The 23449-nt window shown below is 41.4% G+C and overlaps 1 protein-coding gene across 1 annotated transcript in view; it reads left to right on the top strand.

Annotated features, from left to right (window-relative positions):
* Positions 1-22719, top strand: part of LOC144102402 (mortality factor 4-like protein 1) — a 62918-nt gene extending 40199 nt beyond the window's left edge. The window contains exons 8-12 of the mRNA XM_077635685.1: positions 14521-14612; positions 14759-14858; positions 16593-16662; positions 19712-19796; positions 22025-22719. Coding sequence (XP_077491811.1) covers positions 14521-14612; positions 14759-14858; positions 16593-16662; positions 19712-19796; positions 22025-22115 — 438 coding nt within the window. The 3' untranslated portion in view covers positions 22116-22719. The remainder of the gene's footprint in view (positions 1-14520; positions 14613-14758; positions 14859-16592; positions 16663-19711; positions 19797-22024) is intronic.
* The last annotated feature ends 730 nt before the right edge of the window (positions 22720-23449 follow it).

The raw sequence follows: 23449 nt of genomic DNA, 5'->3' as shown, positions 1-23449 counted from the left end.
CAAGCTTCCACTCTGTTGCATGTCTGTGGTGTTGCTGTGTCAATACTAGGCAAAAGCTCATAGGAGTGGCCATGAGCACCATCGTCCCGCTAATAGCAGGTGGTGGAAGCAAGATCATCACTGATGACAACAATATATAGCTTACCTAGGGCAGGCGCTCAAAGCTTGAAATCTTTCAGCATGGACATGTTTGTTTTTTAAATATTCAGCATATCAATGAGGAGGAATTTTGTTTCTGGGCTTGATTACATAAGTCTGCCATGCTGCACTCCTCATTCTGGTGCCGGCACCACAGTGAGGCCTCTTTGAAACATTGCAGCATAAGGAGAACAATAGGGGTTTTCCAGATTAATAATTTGGAACAAGCATTAGGAGAACAATCAAGGTTTCACAGAACTTATTTAGTTTTCTGTGTTGAATGGTGACATTTGCTTTTTTCGCATTAGAAGCTAAAGGTGTTGTGTACATTTTTCTTTTGAAAGCGATGTCAGCCATCATTTGGAATAATTAATGCGGAGGCTAGCACTTGGCAGGGGTTGAAATTTTTGTGCATCCATTTGCTATGATGATTTTACTTCCCAAATAAAATAGGGACAACATGTGAGATTTGTTGCCATGCATCTCCGTGCTAATGTTATTGCAGCAGGGAATATGGCAGCACCTCGTGAACCAAGAGCCACTTGCTTCACAATGAACTTGCCTTCAACCAGTGAGGAAAGTTGAGGAAGTTGAAATGCTAGCTATCTGTGCAGATCAGACAGGATTACGAGGAAGAAGCTGATGGGACTAGTGCTAACCAGTAGCTGGAAGTATTGAGAGAACAGAGCTTTTTAAAGAAATGTAAAGAGAAGTACAAAATCTGTAAAAAGGAAACAGCAGCAAAAGGATAGAGAGTTAAAATGAGAATGTACAACAAAAGTTGACCTCAATGCTCATTAAAAGCCTTATATATCTGTGTGTGATACCAGTTCAAAAACCACACAAAAAAACAAGCTCGCTATTTACATGTTGAACGATAAGGCAGTTTTTCTTTCTGCTAAAGCCACTAATGAACGACTGATGCATATATCTGCTGGTGTGAATATGAAAAGCTTCAATTATTTTACGCCTTTACTGATGTCCTTGTCTGAAGATTATGATAAAATTAGAGAAGATGGGAACACACTTTCAGAAGCCACATTTAATGCTGATACGCGAGTGGGAATCGGCTTTAAGGAAATGCCTATGCTCCCTTAGTCCAAGAAGAATGCATTACCCTGTGTCTGCTTAATGTGTACTGCTCCAGTCCACAGCATAGCGGCACTTCATAAATGATGCCGACACTGCACGGGACAGGTGGGGTGGCGTGCTTTCCTAGGCAACCCCTTTTTTCCTCTCAGGGTGGACTTTGGTGGGTTTTACTGCTGTGGCACTCTGCTTTGCAGCTTATGTAGGACTTTTCTACCCTTGTGGTGCTGTTCTGTAATGCAGAAGCTCAATCTAAATAGCCTCACTCGTGCCTGCACAAATGTGCAGGCATGAGCAGTGGAACAAAAAGCTAGCCTAGACTGGTGGATTACACACTACCAGCAATCTTTCTTCACAAAAAGGGGGCTGCATTATTCAAAAAATTGCAGATGAAGTCCCAGATTTCTTCCTCGCCTTCACACCTCCATGAAATGCCAGTGCTGTTACATCATTTTTACAATGTCATCTCTTCACCAAATCAGAGAAAATAATGAATATCTCAGCCTCGAATCTTGCTCTGTCTCAAATGATATTTCAAATGGTGAATGTCTCAGATGAATAAACACAAAGCCACTCCCAGCCACACGGGCCTCTGTACCATACTCTTAGTCATGGTGGCTAATTTATTATCTCTCATGCTAATGGCGGCATCACTGTTAGCAAAAGAGCACCAATGACCTTGAGACCTTGTGTCTGGCTTGTGCTTGTGAACATGCTGTATGAGACAGCTTCACGCAGGCCAATCAGGCAGGCATTCTCGCATTCTCATGTCAACAGCACTCACCGCACTACTTTTATATTCCATGATACTTTCTGTCCCTACCAAGACAGTGGTGCATCTGAAAGTAGTGAGCCACTCGTGGCAAGCAAAGGAGTTGCTTGACCAGGTGTATTTACAGGAATTATTGAGGGGTATCATACAGTCTTTTTTTTCTATGTATTCTTCTGACTTATCAAGCTGTATCTTGTTAAAATGGCTTATTTGCAATTTTTGGGCTCTAATCTCTCTGCTTAACTGGACTTAGTATTCCCTAGAGTGATTTTTATTGCATGTCATGCTAAAACCTCGGCTAAAAATGACATCAGTGCAGTCACATTTCCTTGCAAAAGTCTGAAACGCCTCCTGCAGTAAAAACTAGTCCAATGTTCATGGATGAGCAGAATGTCATGGCGTGCAGGTATCTTAGCCAATTTTCCTATCACACCGTGAATGGTAATACTCGAATGCAGCTCTACTTAATGCAATTTGAACAGTCATGGTACAGCACCCAGAAAGTCTTTCCAGTATGCTTAAACAAGTCTACTCTGACCATAGCCCATGGTAATGTGGGACAGTTCCTTTGCATCAGTGCTTCACAGGCGGCTGTAAAACAAACGAGCAGAATGTTGAGCATATCAGAACTTGCTCTGTTATTTCTACAACTTGCTCTGTTATTTCTACCACCATCCCATGTGTCAAAAACTTTGCCATTGCTTTGCATTTTCTGGTGTCTAAATGGCCTCACATTGGTGCTGCAGCATTTCATTGTGCAGCTAGAGACTGGAATTACAACTGTAGAACCATGCAGCTGTCTGCCATCTACACATGGTAGCCCTGCTTTGGAGAAAGTTAATCTCTTATGTAGTATTCATTTTATAGCACTTCAATGAATTACCTCAGCTCGTTGTCTTCAGTATCTTTATTCACCAGGCATTTGGCTGTTGTGCCAATGATAAGGGCACTGAGGACAATTGTTGCAATAATAGCTTTTGTATATGGATCAGATGCTGTCGCATCCAGATCTTGATGGTGAATTGGCACGAGCTAGACATTTCTCTGGAATGTACTTCAGGGAAAAGTTAAATGCCCTAGGGCGTAGAAAGAATTGTTGAAAGTGAGGGAGCATGTTCAACAGGTTCTTTGCTGCAATTGCTATCAGAAGTTTGTGATCATTTCAGTGATCATTCTGAAGCTAGTCATGAAATTGCACAATTGATAACACACAAATGGGGCTTCTTTCTCAGCTCTTTTTTTTCCAGTCTGTACATACTTTGATTCTGCATGTGACTGCATCTGTGAAGTGTAAGAAACTGGTCTCCAGTGTTGTGTGACACCCCTAGTGCAAACTGCTGTTGCTTTAAACTGCTTCGATGAATGGAGTATTACAAGCATTTATGCTGTTGGTAGTCTCTCATAGTTTCCACTTTTATCATGATCAAACATACAGTCAAGTTTTAGTAAGGATTGTGAGTTCTTAGTCTGCCAAGGCAGGTCTGATATGAGCATTGAAAATATTTCGCTGGATGCAGTTGCGCTCACTAGCAGTAGCAGATGCATTTCATACTCAACATCACATGTATAGCCTTTGTAAAAAGTAAAGCACAGCCCTAGAGATTTGCTTCTAAGTCATGTGGACAGAATCTTGTAACATACCTCCTCCCCAGAGATGACCTGATTGACAGCAACCACAATGTACAAGACCGGATGGGCACTGAATTATGAACTCTTTATTTTTCACAAAACCAGCGCGATAGATACCACTTACACTGGACCACATAGTGTGGCCGGCTAAATGATAGTGGGAAGAGCGCCTTGAAAACATTTGAAAGATGAGACAGCTATGAACAAACGTTTTTACCTGCACAGCTCAGATACGGCCACATGACAAATGCAAATAAAATAAAAACAAAAACAGCAGTTCAGCTGTGCAGCACTTCAAACCATTATGACGGATGATGTGAAATAACAACAGAGTGCAAATGACAAACAGAAAATGGCCATAGCATGTAAAAGACAGCAGAAAAAAACAGGAGAGGTGAAAGACTGCTAAGATGAGTGCGAAGCAAATGTAAAAGAATTTAATACCGGCTAGGCAAAAGAGAGAGTCAATACACTAAAAGAGCAGATCCATCAACAGCCAACAATTAACCTGGCGGAAAAATTAAAAAATTAATAAACATTAGAAACAGATCTGCCGACAGCCAACAGTTAACATAGTAAAATTATAAAAACACTTAAAAGCAAAAAAGAAGTAAACAACGTGGGTACTTTAGCAAAGACAAAAAACTGTGTTGTTAGTGGTTATTTATTAGTAAAATAACAGTAGAAGGAAAAGATGTTGCTAGCCGCGGCAACTGCCATCGAAAGCCTAAGCACCTGAGCTGCAACTAGCGGGAATAAAAGTACAGAGAGAGGGAAAAAAAGGGGGGAGCAATAGTTAGAAAGCATAGGGGTAGGAGATAATATACACTATGTACAAATACAGAATATAAAGAAAAACTAAAAACAGGTGAAACACAGAGCTGTTTAGAGAACAACATTCACTCAGGCACCCAAATGGTGGCTGTAACACCAATATCGAGCGCTTTCCAAGAAAGACTGTTCTTTTTCATAGAGAAACATTGGTGGCATGCTGATGCAGGTGTCCCTAGCCTTTTCATTGAAAAAAAACCTTCAATAATTTCTCTTTCTGTTTTGTTCTTTGCTGTCGCCAAGAACTTTGTGTCCAAGATTAAGGGCTGGCACGTGGCTAGGACTGCAGTGGTGAGACATATGATCCCCAAACTTGTTTTTCGCATTTAGAATATGCGCACCACCTCTCTCATTGAAACAGCACCCTGTCGAACCAATATACACTTTTCCACATGTGAGAAAAATCTGATATACCACTTTGGAAAGACATTCGGAATACTGGCTAGAAACTCTACTACTACTACTACTACTACTACTACTACTACTACTACTACTGCTACCACTATACTACTACTACTAATAATACTACTACTAATACTACTAGAAACACTAGAAACTACTACTAGAAACACTCCGCCTGTTTCTTTTGACAAACCATTGAGCAAATTTTAGCCAATTTCTATGGGGCTGAGAACAAGACATTCACATCATACCTTGCTGCTACCTTTCTGATGTTATGCAACAGTTTGTGGATGTATGAAACAACTGCCACACATTTTCTATCAGCTTATTTCTTCTTCCTTGACCTCCTGGAGTAAGGCTTCGCACAGGCCAGAAATGAGGGAAGGTGAGTAGCCAGTGCAGTACAGGCATTGAATCTGGTTGTCCAAGCTGGAATCAACCTTATGTTCGCAACTCTTTGTTAAAGAGGCCTGGAGTGCAGCAGTCACAATAGCCTGAGTTACTAGTTTAGAATGCGTGCTGTCGGTGGGTGGGAGACCTTTCTTTGATCTCCCATTGTACGCCCAACACACATGCGTGTCATGAACCGGGAGTAATTGGCAGTCGCCTTTTCCTGCAATGATTAAAGGTCAGCAATATGGCAATAACTCTGAATGTTGTTGCGGCTGCCAAACCTGTGTAAAATGTGCTTTGAATGACCACCTTTTTTCTGACAGCTGTGACGCTATACCGCACTGCACAAACTGTGATGGGGGAGCACCCTGCATACTCCAGGCTATAACCATCCTGGAGGAATGGTTTGGTTCGGTTTATAGGGGTTTAACGTCCCAAAGCAACTCAGGCTATGAGAGACGCCGTAGTGAAGGGCTCCGGAAATTTCGATTATAATCCTCAAGGCCAGAGAAAACATCATGTTTAGAGGAGCACAAAGATGATTCTACCTAAATAAGAGCATATTCTTGTTCGCTAGTAAAGCAAATTTCGCCAATATGGTTCAGGGGAGGGGGGGGGGGGGGGGGGCGGCATAATGCTGCAGGATCTACCTACTACCCAGACAAAGCAACTGGAAGAGGCATCCATGCCGCAGGTACATGCAGCATAAGTTTCCCTGCCATCTCTGAAACAAGGTGTGCCAATTGCCCCTGAGTAGGCAGCCCGTAAGGCTGCTTCCCCATTGGAAGAGGCGTTAGAGGACTTCTTGTTGGGCAAGTTGGTACTTGAACATTGTACTTTTTAGGCGCCAAAACCACACACACACAAGAGAAGGAAAAGAGGCGTAAAACCCATACACTCATGGCTTCTCCACAGAAATCCAGTGCCCTTAGTTAGGTAATGGGCATAACTGCCATCTCGCCTGTGCTGCAGTAGTGGCGCTGCTCTTCTGAGTGTGCAGAAAAGAAAACAATCCAAATAACGAGCCCCAAAAAACTAGGAACCTATGTTTTTACTCATCCTAACCTTAGAAGGGCATTAAAAACAGTATTCCTAATACATTAGAACTGTCCTGGACTTATCAAAACTAGGGTTGTAACAGAACTTTTAAACAGAGCAAGCAAGCAGACCCCCTGAAGGCATTGGTATTGTAGCTCAGAGTGGCGTTTCAACTTGCAATACCATACTTAAAGCCAAATATGAAGCTGTTGCAGTCACTGTTTACTTTTAAACGATCACAATGTCTTCTGTATATCTAGAGTCACTTCTGACAGTAACGCTTCATGTAGTCGGAGATTTTAATGCCCACTCTTGGGGAAGGAAACAAACTGACAATAGGGACCGTAATGTGTTCTGTATATCTCGAGTCACATCTGACAGTAATGCTTCATGTAGTTGGAGATTCTAATGCTTACTCCTGCTTTTGGGAACAAACTGACACTAGGGACCATATTTTAGATTTTATCCTGTGCAATATTGTCTACTTGCTCAATAGAGGCAATTGCCAGTGTTGTAGCCATTACCAAAAAAATGTAACTAAATACGTTACTCGTAGCACTAAAAAAAAGGAATGTGATACCACCCTATGTCAGCTACAGAAAAAGCTAACGCGTTACCGTTACCGTAAAAAGTACCGCATGTTACTTTGCCGTTACTGCTCCATGGTCATATATTTTATTCAGTGCATCTTCGCTGCGAGAACTCATGATAACAATTTGATAAAGCTCATATTTAATATAAAACATCTAGCCCAAAAAACGATTGCAGCCGAAATTTTTAACGAGCATACTTTGTACAAATGTGCAAGAGCTTAGCAATGTTATAGTGGCCTAAAGGAGTCAGATACAACTTAAGTATGCAGTGAAACTCTGCCCACATACAGCCGCCGCTCACAGAATTCCTCCACGACGAAAAAGTAGACCGCTGTTACCTAAACAAGAAGCTTATCACAAGAAATTAATTTTGAGCTTTACAATTTTCATATCTGAATTATTTGATATAGCCAAACACTTAACATTTGGCTACCAGAGCAATACAGGACGCAGCGGACGGCGGCCCAGTGTTACGAACTGCTGTTTTTTAAGTTGTATCCAACTTATAACTCTGTGGCACAGGGTGAAGCCATTTTTTGAATGTGATATTATAAACATAAAATGACACTTCATCAATAATAATTGGTTTTTGGGGGGAAAGGAAATGGCACAGTATCTGTCTCATATATCGTTGGACACCTGAACCACGCCATAAGGGAAGGGTAAAGGAGGGAGTGAAAGAAGAAAGGAAGAGAGAGGTGCCGTAGTGGAGGGCTCCGGAATAATTTCGACCACCTGGGGATCTTTAACGTGCACTGACATCGCACAGCACACGGGCGCCTTAGCGTTTTTCCTCCATAAAAACGCAGCCGCCGCGGTCGGGTTCGAACCCGGGAACTCCGGATCAGTAGTCGAGCGCCTTAACCACTGAGCCACCGCGGCGGGTCCGTAAATAATATAGAATCGAATATTTTTCATGTGTTTTCGATTTCGGTTTCAACAGCCAAACGGCGGCTGTGGCGTCAAAGCTGCGTTTCTAAATTCACAAAGAAATCATTGCTGAACTCTCAACAAATATACAGCAATTCTGAAAAATGTTCCAAAATGCTCGGCATGCTTCCACTCTTCAGGGAGTTGTGCGTGTGAGTGGTTTGGGAAGGGGAGGTAGGTGAAGGAAAGTGTGTGAATGCGTGTTCGTGCACGTGTTTCATACTTTACGGTATTCTTTTTTTTTTTAGTTGGGTGCGTCGTCAAGGGCAGGTGTTTTCTGGCATGCATGTGAGCCGCAACAAGGGTCGTGGAAAGCACCTGTATGTTTTGTTTATTTGCAACATCACTTCAGGTGCTCTGCACTTTTTTTCTCTAAAAAAAGGGCGGATGGGGCAGACAATTAGAATAAAAAGTAACTAGTAACGCGACGCCTCACGTTACCGAAAAATGTTAGGGAAGTATGTTACCCGTTACAGTTCCGAAATGGTAACGAGTACGTTACTAAGGTACCAAAAAAGTAACGCGTTACCGATAACACTTACTTGTAGCGCATTACCACCAACACTGGCAAATGCACATACTGCTCTCTGAGCTTAGGAAAAATAAGCTGCATAGGTTTATCTTTTAGTCCACCCTCTGGTTTTACATTTTTTATATGGAATGTTCTTGACAACCATCATGGATGTGATCACATGCCTGTATTAGTCAATTTATCATCCTCGCCATCAATCATCCTTAGCAATTTACGCTACTGGGAGCGCCACATAGCTGACTGGGCACTGTTTCTAGCAAAAGCCAGTCTCGACAAAATATTTTTGGAGAATCTTAGCGTTGACAAACTCAGTGGAATGTTCACGACTATATCATTGCTGCTGTCTGCTTAGCTATTCTTCAATCATCGGTAGCAATGTGACAGAACCACTAAGTGTGGTGGGCATGAGAATGCAAGGTAGCAAAAAAAACAACAAAATTTACCTGGGGTGTGTTTTGTAAATACCTGACACATAAGAACCTTTTAAACTTTAAAAAGGCAAGAGTTAAAGCTAATAATTACCCATAAACAGCTCAATCACATCAGAAAAAATTGGGGAGCAGGTTCATAAACTTCATGGCAACTACTTCCTTTTAACAATTGCTCTCATGAACCCCTGGTATACAAACTAGTTTAGAGGAACAGGCACACTCAATAGGGGAACATTTCTCGAGTTTCTAGTTCCTTGCACTACACAGGCTCCTTTTTAAAGTACAAGAACACATCCAAAAGATGGACTTCCAACAAGTGGTAGCACTAATGAACCTTAGGATAATTTAATTGCACTTCAAGAAATTCATAGAGCACTGTTTTCTCGTAAATGGCATTCACAAGGTCTTAATGAAATGCATTAGTAAATACTGGCCCATCTCTCCGAAGCTGCCGTAGAGGCACTTAAAATTTTTAAAGTAAAAATATGGTCAATAGGAAAACTAACTGAGGCTTGGAAAAAAGTGATTTTTGTTCCATTCTTGAAATCCGGTTAGCCACCAAACTCTCCGATAGCTATACGCTCGTACTCCTTACAAGTTGTCTCTCGAAATCTTTGAAAGTGTTCAGAATATAACATTAACCTTTGTTCTTCAAACCCTTCAACTTATTGACACTCATCAGTGTGGTTTTAAAAAAGCATGCCCAACGACTGGCCATCTAGTCCGCCTTGAATATACTGTTGGAGAAGTGGTAATACATACATAACACAGTCTTGCAGTCTTGTTCGATCTGGAAGGGGCATAATGACACAACCTGGTGGTACAGAATGGGAGGCCTAGGCATGTGTTTTATGATGCTGAACTGTTTAGTGACTTTCTGTCCAACCGCTCATTTGATGCCTTCTAGGCTCAATCCTTTCAAAAAACGTTATCCAGGACAGTGAGCTACCACAAGGGTGTATTCTAAGCACTATGCTTTATATAGCGAAAATGAACTCAATAGCCAAAATAATTTTCAAGTCCATTCTGTATTCAGTTTATGTAGATGACCTCTAGGTAGCATGCATATGATTCATCATCTCACCCAGCAGAAGACAAGTACAGTTGACTATATAAATGAGTGACATGGGTAGGCAAAACTGGGTTCATTTTTTCAACACAAAGTCAGTGGCTCTTGTTTTCTCTTATAAAGCATTCACAAACTCATCCAACCCTATACCTGAATGAAACTGCACTACCAGTGAAAGATGAGCACATATTTTTAGTGTTGATTTTTGGTAAAAAATTTGCTTTTCTCTCTCTTAAAAAATCTAGACATTAAAGCCACCCAAGCCCTCAACATCCTCAAATGTCACGAACACGGGGGGGGGCATGCCTACTGCACATTTATCACACTGGTATGTTCTTGTTTAGATAATGGGTGTGTAGTATATGGCTCAGTGAGGCCATCATGTTTAAAACGATTCAATCCAGTACATAATCTGGGTCTGCGCCTTTTGTGTGGAGCAGGCAGAACGTCCCCATAGCAAGCCTTTATGTGGAGGCAAATGAGTTTTCTTCCAAGACTAGCTGCAGTGGCTCAGTGGTTTTGGTGTTCATCTGCTGAGAAATGCGAAAGCTTTTGCATTTGAATGCCAGCAACTTTTTTTTTTGCAAGTCACCGTTTTCAGGTGACACTTATCACGTGGTTCTTGGATGACCTCTGCAACATTTTGCAAGTCATTGTTGCCATGTGACAGTTATTACATAACCCTTGGATGATGTCAGCAACGTTTTTTGCAAGTCATCATTGCCTAACATCAGTACACATCCTAACATAGTTTATGGTCGTTCACACAACGCATTCACTTTGTGGCCCTCTAGCACGAACCAATGACCCTTCGCAATGTATGTGTTGCGTGCCCACCTGGCACACAGAGGGTCTGGGTTTGGACTGCAATGCTGGCGAATTTCTTGTTTCGAATGGTCATTTTCGTGCGGACACGCTCTGCCGACACATCCTGTACACGCCACTCATGACACTGCCTGTCCTGTACGACATGTCCTGTACACGCCTAGCAAAGCTGATCATAGGAGAATGGAAGTCATGCTCACATAAGGAAAGTTTTATTGAAGTGATTTGATATTGCCTTTGCATTGGGCACACGTACCTTATACACAATTTATTCATGCAAAACGAGAAACCAACAAGTGAACTGTGTGGAGAGGTGATCACTATAAATCACATATTGCGATCAAACTCAAAGCTCAAGACGCTAAGGAAAAAACATTTCTCACAGTTTTATTCTGAATGGATTCCTTTTCACCCTTGCTTACTTTTAGAAGAAAATTCACTGGTAAATGTTTCTTCTGTTTTTACATTTTTAAAGGCAAAGCTTCTTAATGAGCTATGAGATTTTAAAATTATTTTAGCTCTTTCCCACAAAGCAGACAAAATCAACCTTGCTTTTGGCTCATGATAGTCTTAATCACTTAACACAATGCAACTCTTCTAGCATCGCAAGAGGTAAAACCTTTCTGCGGGGTGAGAACAAGAGTTCATCTTACTTTTGAAAGATTTGGAATGCTGATTATGCATAATGGAAGTGAAATCCATTGGACTCTTATTTACTGGCCACCGGAGCAGTTACTTGTTGCCTCCTGAAGCACTTCACTCGGGGTGCAAATTCAGATAGCGATACTTTCAAACAGTGCATGTGGCCATTTGAAAAGAATTAATTTTCAACAGCGCTAGACAACAAGACCAGGCATGGGTCCTGTTGTCTAGTGCTGTTGAAAAATAATTCTTGTCATGGAGCATGAACTCGGCCAGTCTGCTGTCCATCTACAGGCAATTTGAAAGCCTTCTCATTCAGGGAAATTTGGTAAAAGTCACAGCTGGCATCTACCTTAATTGTTAAATACTTTTGCTCTGGCGAACTTTTACTCAGTTTTTTCCAGGAAAGGCAGCTGATAATGTTCTGCTTCACGCAGCAGTTCACGTGCCTAAGATTCATGCAAATGTGTGGACAGCCATGTTGTTTTCTCTCATTGACTAGGGGACTCACCTTACGGACTCCTGCATTTTTTTCCATAATTCCCTAGTGTTCCGTGCAGACCATTTTTTTAGTGCAGTGGCTTCTTAAGGCCATGTGGTATTTAATATAAGGATAGCACAACTGGTCTTGTGCACGTTTTCTTTCAGGCTGAGGCTGCAGGTTTCCTTCATGCAACCTAGGCCTATGGAAAACTCGAAACTGTCTACAGATCTTTGCATTTAAGTCTGCTAGTATTTGCATGGCTTGGGACTTTTAAATTAGTTTGAATCGCCCGGAAACCTGAAGTTTCTGTAGCACTTGGAATTCTTTCTTGTCCTCAAGGAAATCCGTCATCTCCTCAGTTCACCGATGTGAAGTGGAAGTGTCACCATTCTGAAGTGCTTCAGCATTGCCCCTTCATAGTTTGTCAGGAGCTTGGGAGATGGTCTGAGTGCCGTTGTTCACATAGCTTCAGGAAAAGGACATGAGGCAGCAGGTTGGTCTGTGCCCTTGTGTCGATTTTTGTGTAGACAGCATGATCAGCTAATTTCGCCACAGCTGTCCCTAGGGTTGGTTTTTTGACCAATCACTTACACATTAAGAATTTGTAATTAGTCATCAGATCCCTCTTGCATGTTAGTTGGAAGGCCATGTTTTTGAATGCATTTTTTTGCTCTGCAGTGTACCATATAATAGTTCCCTTTCTGGCAAGTGGCGCACATTTTGCCTCGCACTCAGCACTTAAGTGGTTCCTGATCAGTGACGGTAGATGCATTGGCAGATAAGCCAATGCATCTGTGCCACATTCCTGGTGTGTTTACATTTTCTATGCGACATTTAGCTGGGTTCCAACTTTCTTCCAAGCTTTCTTTTGGCCTGCAGCAAACTCTTGTGGTTTTGCAGTGCTCAGTGGCCTTGTTTGAATGGAATATTTTTCTTGCAACAGCCAGGCCCAAAGCTTGTCGATTCCACGCACAAGGTGGTCTCAGGCCATTCAGTCTAAGGTTCCTGAAATTACAACTTTGAGTATTTTCGGCAGAACATTGTGTAAGAAAATCTTGAACAGCTTCCTGTTTTGCTGTTGTAGTGTCTTATGTAGCTCTCATAGGTCTCATTCCATTTTGGAAGGCCATAGTCCTGATTTTGTGGACAGCAGGTGCCATGAAGGGATACTGGAGCCTTCTTTGCTTTTGTGTGTTCTATTGCCGATGATTTGGCCTTGAAGTAAATATCCATGTGCTTGCCACATTAATTTGCAGATCTCTGCAAGTACCTCAGAGAGTAGTTGCAATTCAGAGAGCAGCAGCCGTTCTATGATGCAAGCTTGCACGGTGCAAAAATGTGATTGCAAAACTATTGACACAGCATGAAATACTTCAGTAATCATAGTATCAGCCTAAAGCTTTGAGCAAGAGTGATGTTTGTTGAGGGCCTCTGCTTTTATTTGGGATCACTCATGATGTGCCCAGTAATGCAAAAAACAGGCACTTTTTAAAAAAACACGTGACACTGTGGCCCCTATAGATCTGATATGTGTACCACGAAGTTACTGTTATGGAATTTTTTGATGGGTTTAATCTTGATTTTGGGCAGAGCAAAGTCTACTGGTATTCCAAATAAGTATTGTTCCTCCAGAAATGCTATGTCAAAGCAGGATATTTGAATGAGAAGGAGTGTGAAGGGAAACCTTGTTGAACAGTCCAGATTCAAGTCACAGAAAATTTACACAGACACTTAAAATGAAACCTTCAGTGAGCATAGTTAATTCATAGAATACTTGGAGTCATGCAAGGTAGTCCTTCAAAAAAGCCACTATTACATTGACTGCTTTTGTATGTGAGTTGAAGTGAGACACGACTTCTTTTTGTCTTTCAAGATTTTTCTATCCACTGTCACCATGTAAACAGGAAGTAAATCATTATTTCTAAATTATGTTTCAAAGTTTTAGTGTCAACTTACCATGTTTCAGAAAGGTGTGAAACTCAAGACATTTCTGGAGTCTTAATTCCAGATAGGCATCGCATATTACACATGGTAATATACATTTATTAGACTGGAAGTTAGTTCTTTTTCAATAGTGCACCACCATACTTGTCTCATGGAAGCCCATGTGTTGGAAAGCAAACTTTTCTTTCTATCAAGTAATGATAACTAGTTTTTCACATAATGCAGCAAAATATGGCATTAGCTCAAGTGTGCATTTGAAGTGCACTCATGCTATAGTATCATTATCATCTCTCTACTAAAATATGTCCAAGGAGCACCACTCTACAAGTTTGAAAGTCCTCTTACAAAATCAACTTTAGTGTGAGGAAGATTTAATGCACTGTTTCTTCTGACCATATATTTCCATCGCAACCATACTGGTGTCTTCTCAGGCATTAATGCATTGTGCGAAATCAAAATGTGATCTTTAAAACACCAATATTTGGCAGGAAAACGTTTTTGTAGATATGATAGCGTGAAAAAGATGCACCTCTAATTTTTTGCTTGTCTGATGTGCAGTAAATTTGTTAAGAAGTTAGTGGCTCTTGCTTCATTGTAAGACACCGTGCACCTTGCTGTGATCATAGCAGTCTGGAGAGGGCTAGTGACAAATGTGACACTTTGACTTCGTTTTATATATAAGCAGAATAAAACCAATTCAGTAAATGGGCCCTGGCACTGTTCTGAGATGTTATTTTATAAGGAATGAAATAGAAAATGTAATTGTGTTTGTGTGCAGCTTGTGCAGATTCCTTGCAGTGTCACTGTTGACCAGATCCTGGCTGATTATCTGACAGAAAAGACGTCAGAGGCAAACACTTCTTCTCACCAGTGAGTAGCATTACATGATGTGCATTGTAATTCTTGGAGGTCTTTTCTCTTGCATTGCTGTTGAAATGCTTATTTGCCATTTTATGTGATTTCTTGTGTATGTGAAGCAGCTGACTGCAAATCTACAGCAGACTGTTTTCATGCAGGGCGAGGATTACTGAACGGACAGATTGTTTCAAGAAGTATTTCAATATGATGCTAGGAAGCCAACTGTTGTATAAATTTGAGAGACCACAGTATGCTGATGTAAGTCCTCACTTTTGAAAACCTCTGTGTCATTGCAAATACTAGAGAACAAGGAACTAAACAAGAATTGCATTGTGGTATTTTGTTGTGGCACATTGTAACACATCTTTTAGGGTAAGCATGGTACTGGGGCTTTGAGTAGCTGTATGTCTACTTAGGGCAGTAGTGACTGCAGATCCGGATCACGAGAGTGAAATAACTAGAAGAATAAGAATGTGGTGGGGTGTACTTGGCAAGTTCTCCAAGATCATCAATGGCAGTTTACCAGTATCCCTCAAGAGAATAGTATATAATGGCTGTATCTTACCAGCACTCGGCTATGGGCCAAAAACGTGGAGGCTAACAAAAAGGGTTCAGCTTAAACTGAGGACAACGCAGCAGTCTGTGGAAAGGAAAGTGATAGGCGTAGTGTTAATCCTACTTGAAATCAAGAAGAAATCTGCTTGGGCAGGGCATGTAATGCTAAGGCAAGAGAACGGATGGCTCTTAAGCGTAACGGACTGGATTCCAAGAGAAGGCAAATGTAGCAGAGGGTGACAGAAGGTTAGGTGGGTGGATGAGATTAAGAACTGTGCGAGGATAAGGTGGCTGCAGCTGGCACACGACGGGGTTAATTGGATAGATACGGGCGAACCCTTTGCCCTGCAGTGGGTTTAGTGAGGCTGATGATGATGATGAACAAGAGCCATGCTGTGCCTGACACGCAGATGCTTTTGTAGAGCATGTATTTAAAGATGCCCTGAAGGTGTTTCAAAAATATGTTTTGCATGCCATTTGGTGTTGCAAAACCTTCACTGATCTCCTCCAGCAAGAATTTTTTCATGCATTTCGCAGGAGGGGATTAGTTAGGAATCGGTGTTTTTTCAGCGATGTTTATTGCTACGGGGCATAAAAGGGTATCTATTGATGGATGATGAGGATGCTTAGCAGGAATTGGAGGAATTGCAGGAGAAACTGGTGTTTGTTCTTCTAACACGTTCCTTTTCCACATGATTCCTAGCACGCTTATATCTATGTACTGCCCTTCGGTCCCACCCAGTGAAATGCCTGTCATGTTTTTTTTTACCTTTTTCTTGCAAGGCAGCCACGTCCAGTGATATCGCATGTGACTGGCTGGACTCCCGACGCTGCACGACAGCAGTTTATCTTCGCGTTCTTTTAGATTCTACTTCACTGTACTTAAGGCATGCTGTTTGTGTGAGACCCCTGATGATATCTCAGAAGTAGTTGTTAAAAGCCAATAGAGACAAGCACATTACATGAAGATGGTGAAAAACTTGCCACAGTAGCCTAGTGTCTGTGGTGTTCACCTGCTAAGCGTAAGGTCACAGATTTGATCCCGGCAGTGACAGCTGTATTTCGATGGAGGTGAAATATAAGAAAGGACCATGTGCTGTATGATGCCAGCGCATGTCAAAGAACCCCAAGTGGTCTTAATTAATCTGCAATATTTCACTACAGCATCCTTCACTGTGTCAACTCAGAACATAAAAACCCACAATTGGCAATTTTTGAAGATGGGATTGGCTTAAAAAAGTTGAAGGAAAGAGCAAGCCAGCTGTTGAGTGTGATGATTTGTTTTCTGCTGCATGTGAAGATGTAATATTTAGCGTAGGTGTTCATGACACTGTGATCTGACGACTGGGCAAGTTCATTTACAATGTTCAAAATGTGTTGTAGTTAATGTGGAGAAAATGTCCTGTACTCTAAATTCTCATACTTTCTCGTACATAGATACTAGAGGAGAGGAGAGGCACGCCTATGTCACAAATATATGGTGCCATTCACCTGCTGAGGCTGTTTGGTAAGATGCAAACTTTATTTTTGTTTGCTCTTTATGCTCATGTTCAGTATTATAACAGATATTTCTACAGCTGTTAAGACAGCTGATTTGATTGCTGTAGTGTGAAGATGATTGCAGAATGTGTTTAATGATTTACTCTGCAGTAGAAAATCTGTTCAATGGCTTCACAGTTCGATGAGAGTTTAATTCTTGAATTGATGTCATGCTACTTGCTAGTGAAGCATGACATCTGTGCTTGTCATGCTGTGCACACTTTCACTGACTGCTATGCACTTGTTATATGCAGCACTCTATGCCTGATCCTTTTAGATTGTGAACAAAAATTAAAAATCGATCACTGCCTTTGCCTTGTATTCTAAACACTGTAGTGGCAGCAGCTGCTTGCTTGGTGCCCATGATATGATCGGTGTGCAGCACCATTGCTCTGCACAGTGTTTGCACTTGGAGAGCTGTGGTCTTCATCCCTATTGCTTTACATTAAAGCCATTTGTTTAAAACCAACTGAAGCAGATTGAGTTAGGTGTCAGACCAAACAAAACTTATGGACTCAAAGTCTCTGCATTAACGAGAGCTAGTGAGTTGGGCCAGTCATGAGCTGGACAAGGAAGGAAGTGTGAGCCTTCAAACAAGGTGTTCAAGAATGCAGTGCACTGCTGGAGTCGCTAAGGCACAAGGAACAAACTGTATCTTGTTTCAGCTCTCAGCTGCTGCTGAGCTGACTCCAAACATGATTGAGGTTAAATGCTGTTTGTTGAACGAGTCTAGCGAGTCAACTTGATGCTTGCAGGTTAGTTAACCCAACCTGCCTTGCTGCCTATTTTACCTGACTTGCTAAGCATTCACATCAGCTTGATAATTAGTTGTTCATCCAACATGCAAGCTTAATCTAAATTTGTTGAACTGTTGATGTCATGTAAATTACTATGCCGCAGTTTTGCCCTGGTGAAGCGTGTATTGGTTAGCTCAGTTCACTTTTTACGACCTATACCATCTTTACCAAAGTAATTAGGCTGTCTTCAGGAGGAGGCATGTGAAGGGGTAGATTTACATCACATAGGTTATCATCATAGCTGACAAGGGCAGGCAGCCACTCCACCTCAAACCCTGCAGCTGCCTGGTTACTTGTAGCAAAGATGGTATCATGGCAGCGATGCAGTGCAACACTGGGGTATAGAGGGCTAACGAGGCCTGAAATGTGCTGCTTAGGGTACTGTACACTCATTTATGAGTTGTACATAGGGATTGCACTTTTCAGTTTATAGTGAAAAAAACAGAAGTATGCTATATTTAGTTTTTGAAATTAGGCTTTAACTGGAAAAGGTCAGTATTCTTTTTGAAATTTGTTTTTAACTCAAAAAGGTCGCTATTCTTAGCATGCAAGGCATAACTAGCTGTCTGTTAAGTACGAGTTACACTCATTCCAAGTTGAAAATTAACTAAGGGAGGAAGCTAGGGACATGACGAGATGGTGGTATTGTTGGACAAGTCACGCAGTTGTGAGATTTGAGGATTTTTCTGCTTGCTTACACGCCTCTGCAGATCGGGAAGCAGTACCTCCTTGTCACTTCCTAGCTATAAGCACTGTTTTTTCCCTGTCGTCATCACCCCCTTAGAGCAGTTAGTCGGCTAAGTTGGTTTATCAGTGGCATTTAGGATACTGACACGAAACCATGCATGGTCGTCATGAAAATTATCGTTGTTGTGGCTGATGCGACGATTGAGCCCTAGTTTCATCGCTTTCATCGAAGAAAACTTGTCAGCCTAGTTTTTCTTCCACATGCGTTTTTGTCTGCTGGCTGTCTCATTGAACTTTCAATGCTTTTTTTTAATGATAAAAGCAATTCCTTCTACAAGCACACCTCCAAGTTCAAAATTACTGCTAAATGATGTTAATTACTGGCAAATGAACTGTTTATGCTGACAAAACTGCTGAGGTGTACTCTAAGTGACTTTTGCCCACACAGGATTGCCACATCAAATCACCGAAAAAAGACAGTAATTCATTTGTTGAATATAATATTTGTCGAAAAAAGCCAATACTTGCATTCTGAAATACCAAAAAAAAATCAGCCAAGTTTTCGTTAAATAAAAACCAAAACGTCCAACCCTAGTCATGCTCTATGCTCATCAACAGAGGTGAGTGTAAGGAATGTGCTATTTGCCTACAACACTGTCCATGCCTTTTGCGAGGGGCAGGGGCACTACAGCTTTGCAAGAATCTGCCTGGTGGCCCTCTTGTGTGCTGGCTTGAGTGCTGTTCCAGTACTTGTGCTTTGTCTTCAAGCATTGTTAGGAAGCATTGAATAAGCATGACTTTGTGAAAACAAACACTCTGCATGCCTCCCATATTTCATGTTCTTTTCTTGCATGCTAAGGCTCTTGGCATGCACTTATGGTTTTTTAAAGTCCTTGCTGTTGCCAGATGTGCCATGGCTGAAATGATGAAATGCTGATCTCAAAAATAAAATGTTATCAGGTGGCATGGACTTAAATCTGGCTGTGAAAAGCAGCATCTTATCTTTATTTCAGGGCTGTTGAGTAGCTTCATGATACATCTATACTAGGAGCAACACTGATACAAGTCACCATGGCTTAAGAGTAAAGAAATTACCCATCCTTGCATTCACTGCTTTTCCACATGTGAAGCTGCCATATTTCATGATTTCAACAATTAAAAAAAAGCTCCATGTAATGCACCAGCTACCTAGTTAGTATACTTCACACCTTTCACCCAAACAATCAGAGTTCCACTTTTAATAATGCAAGCACCTTCTTTTAAGGTACAAGGGGTAGCACTTATACAGCATAAAAAGAAAAAAAAGCAGCTCTTATTTTTGTTAACGATGTCTTTCAGCATCTGCAATTGATGTGCACTCACTGGGTAGTTAGTGCTGCAAACCAGTCTGCTTTTTGGCAGGTAATTGCTGCCAGTTGCTCAGGGAGAGCCATAGCAGGAATGAAAGAGCCATGTAGAAGAAGGATCCACTGATAACTGGGAACTCTTTGGTACAGTCTTGAAATGACCACGAAGGTTTTCCTCTCTTTTCAGTCAGGCTTGACAGCATGCTTAAGACCGTATCATTGGAGAAACCAGGCTTTCAGAATTGTGTGGCTGCAATTGAGGACCTCCTGAGGTGAGTCATTTGCTGTTCTTTTCTCCTACAGTAATCAAGTTATCTACACCCTTTAGAAGTACCAAAAGTCAGTTGAAATTGGAATGTCAGATAGTGTCTGGTGTGTGTCCTGATGCAAACAGTTTTTTTTTTAATTACTAGGTTTGTTTATGGCACAGATGCATTAAGGTACAGCCGCTGAGTGGAAGGGGAAAATACATTTTAGATACAGCCTGTAGGAGCTTTGGTGTTTACTAATTTCCTGCTGAATACGTACCGTCTGTTGCAAAAGTTTATTAATCCACCGCGCCATTCATTTCAATGGTGCGGTGAACTGTAAACTTTTCCTGCAAATGGTACTTCCCAATACAGTATGCTGGGCGAGTTGGCTTTTACCTTCCATATCTACAGCGCTAAAGACGGGACAGAAGGAAAACACACAAGTCACACAACAGAGCGCTGCTGACAACTGAATTTTATTGGATGGCCAGCAAGCTTTTATACTTACTGGCTACCAGAAAGGAAAGAAAGCATAAAAACCAAAGAAAAACATGCATGGAAGTAACTAGTGCCAGCGGAAACATGGCATGTGTGAAATCTCGCAATCAAGATACTTCATTTCTTTTTGTGACAATGCTATTGAAGGCGCGCTTATACAAACATCCTGCAATCTTGCAATTATATGTGCCTTCATTATTTCTCTAGTCAGAGCGTCATGATGTTTTCCTATCACACTACATTCTCTGTACAGGTTCTTGGATATATCATTGCATTTCACTCCTTCCTACGTCTGTTGTTCTTACGAGCCCCGAGCTCAAAAACCCATCCTTCCATACTCATCAGCCCATTCCAAACACGTAAAACAAGCCATTGTTCACTCTGTTTTTAATAATGTTTTAAAACAGTATTGTGAACACGGCATGGAACAAAGCTTTGGAATACAAGTCGATCGCCTAACGAAGGCTGGCTAGCCACCCGAAGTTCTGACTTCAGTGGCAGTAAAACTGAAAAAAAAAAGCTTAAAAGCTCTGAACACAAGGGACTGCATTAGCCAAAAAGAGAAAAGAAAGATTGCCGTTGTGCCATACCTCCATCAGGTTTCGCACAACCTCAGAAGGATTAGAAACCGTGCAGGTGTTCATGTCGTGTTTTCAGCGCCCAAGAAACTGTTCAGCATGTGCAGGAAGGTAAATGACAAATTTTGAATGCACGGGTGTCCAGTTAGGCACAGTGAAAGTTTTGTTACCTGTCAAGAAGGGGTCATCTATTCTCTGCCCATGTCCTGTGGGAAGAGGTATGTTGGACGGGCTGCTGTCTCAACAAAAGATTAAAAGAGCACCATGACAATGTCACACGTGTGGCCACTTCAGGCCACATAGCCAAACATTGTAAGAACTGCAAAACAGAAGAAACGGAAGAAAGTGATAATGAAGCCTGTGAACCGCTGTACAGAGAATGCAGCGTGATAGGAAAACATCGTGACGCTCTGACAAGAGAAATAATGGAGGCACATATGATTGCAATATTGCAGGATGTTTGTATAAGCTCACCTTCAATAGCATTGTCACAAAAAGAAATGAAGTATCTTGATTGCGAGATTTGACACATGCCACATTTCTGCCAGCACTACTCACTTCCGTGTGTGTTTTTCTGTGGTTTTTGTGCTTTCTTTCCTTTCTGGTAGCCAGTAAGTATAAAAGCTTGATAGCCATCCAATAAAATTCAGTTGTCAGCAGCGCTCTGTTGTGTGACTTGTGTGTGTTCCTTTTGTCCCGTCTTTAGCGCTGTGGATATGGAAGGTACTTCCCAGTTTTTCTTGTTGAAATGAGCTGAAAGAATTATGGGACGTTTAATGCTTCTCGCATGACATCAGTGCTGGCACTCGTACCTACTGAAACTCGCATACACTACGCTTTGGTGCACTGCGAGTCTGTTCTGTGCACAGCAACGGCATCTACTTCCGTCTGTCTGTTAATTTCATGCCTTTCAAACCATGCCAGTTTTGTTGCTGAATGAACTGTAATAGTCTGTTTAGCATTTTTTTGGACGGGTCAACTGTTACCATAGGCGAAATGTAAAAGTGCTGCTTTTTTGTGCTTAGTCATAAGTTACTATATGTTGCTACTCATGAGGGTTCAAATTTTGCGTGGATATGTATTGTTAAGAACGCAGTGAAACTTTGCTTACATTCTGCTTCTGCGCTTCACGTGCAAAAATTTAAATTGCTCGAACTGTTATTTTTCATCTAGATACATGGCTGAGAACTCCAAAAAGTTGTTTACTCTCGATGGCTACGACACAGCGACTCCAGAATATATCCGAAGAACCTCGTCAAGTTAAAGCTGGCACTGTCACACATCTCTCATTTATTTCTCACTGCATTTCTATCTTCCTTGCTGCATTCCTTCATAGCTGCAGTGAAGGAATCGCAGCCTGTATGCTGGCAGTTGCATAACTGCGGTAACTTATCCTCATGCTCCTCATTAGAAGGTGAATGCTATTTGCAGACAGATAAAACTGCTTCACTTAAATTAACATATTAGGATAATAATTTGACTGCCATGTAACAGCACTTCTATTTGTTTTCTACATGTGGTGCGTGAATTGCTCAGATGGCAGCCTAGAAGCTATGGTGCTTGTTATTTTTGTTGTTCTTCAGAATCATATTGTAAAGCAGCTGCACTGACTGCCACTACATGCTTGTGCACATGTTCAGCATAAAAACAGATATTTCCTGTTGGTCTTTCTTCTTGTTCCTTTTACTACTTTAACTAGTTACTATTTTAATTTACAGATTAATTTTCTGTGCAATATTTTAAGGCAGCACCTAAGTCTGACTTCTATGTACTTCAAAGCTTACAGAAGTGCCCTGTGAAGCAGCTGTGAATAGCTGCTATTAGATTGATGTTCATGTGTTCACTGTAAATAAACACGTTCTCAGATGTATGCTTTGTGGCCTTCTCACTAATGCAAGATACAACTCAAGGGCAAAGCGGCAAGTGCCCCTCAAAGGAGGCCCTCCAGCCAGTGGCATCAACCGATTTTCATGACGTCCTGGTAAATCCATTGTTGTGCCAGTGCGACAGGGGATTAACCACAGTTCAGTCGTGACTTCATAAAACATTGGTTGTCGCCATTCACTGTACGGCCTCTTATGAGGGGATTTTGGCGTTACTTGTATCCGATTATAGTATATTTTTACCATTATGTGTGCTTTATTTGCATATGGCCAAGTCTTATGCCCACAACATAATCAGAAATGGTGTTGTTAATAAGCGCATTTATAAAAAAAAAAGCTTCTGCACAACAGCCATCCTTATGAGCTGGGTTGGGAAGAAGTCTTCCTTTGAAACCTGGATACCGGTCAATAATGAGAAACAAAAAGACAAGACAGATGTTCATAACAAGAAGTAAATATGTTTTTTAGAGCTGAATGATCTAAGCTGCATCCAAGGGATATCCCATATGGGCGATCAGATGTCTCTGCGAAGTACAAAAATGTTACCGGGGGTGTTGCATGCATAACTTTATGGCCGGGTGACCAAAGGAGATCCCTTCCATGTCCGTATTGGATATCACAGGGATCTATCAGGGACACACTGTATGTTTTTCTTCACAATTTGTTATATCGCACAGATATTGCCTCAAAGGGGAACTACTTGTGTCCTCACCAA

The sequence above is a fragment of the Amblyomma americanum genome, chromosome 1, assembly GCF_052857255.1.
Source record: "Amblyomma americanum isolate KBUSLIRL-KWMA chromosome 1, ASM5285725v1, whole genome shotgun sequence".
Lineage (NCBI taxonomy): Eukaryota > Metazoa > Arthropoda > Arachnida > Ixodida > Ixodidae > Amblyomma > Amblyomma americanum.
Note: the sequence above shows the minus strand (reverse complement) of the source record. Positions and strands in the feature narration are given on the sequence as shown.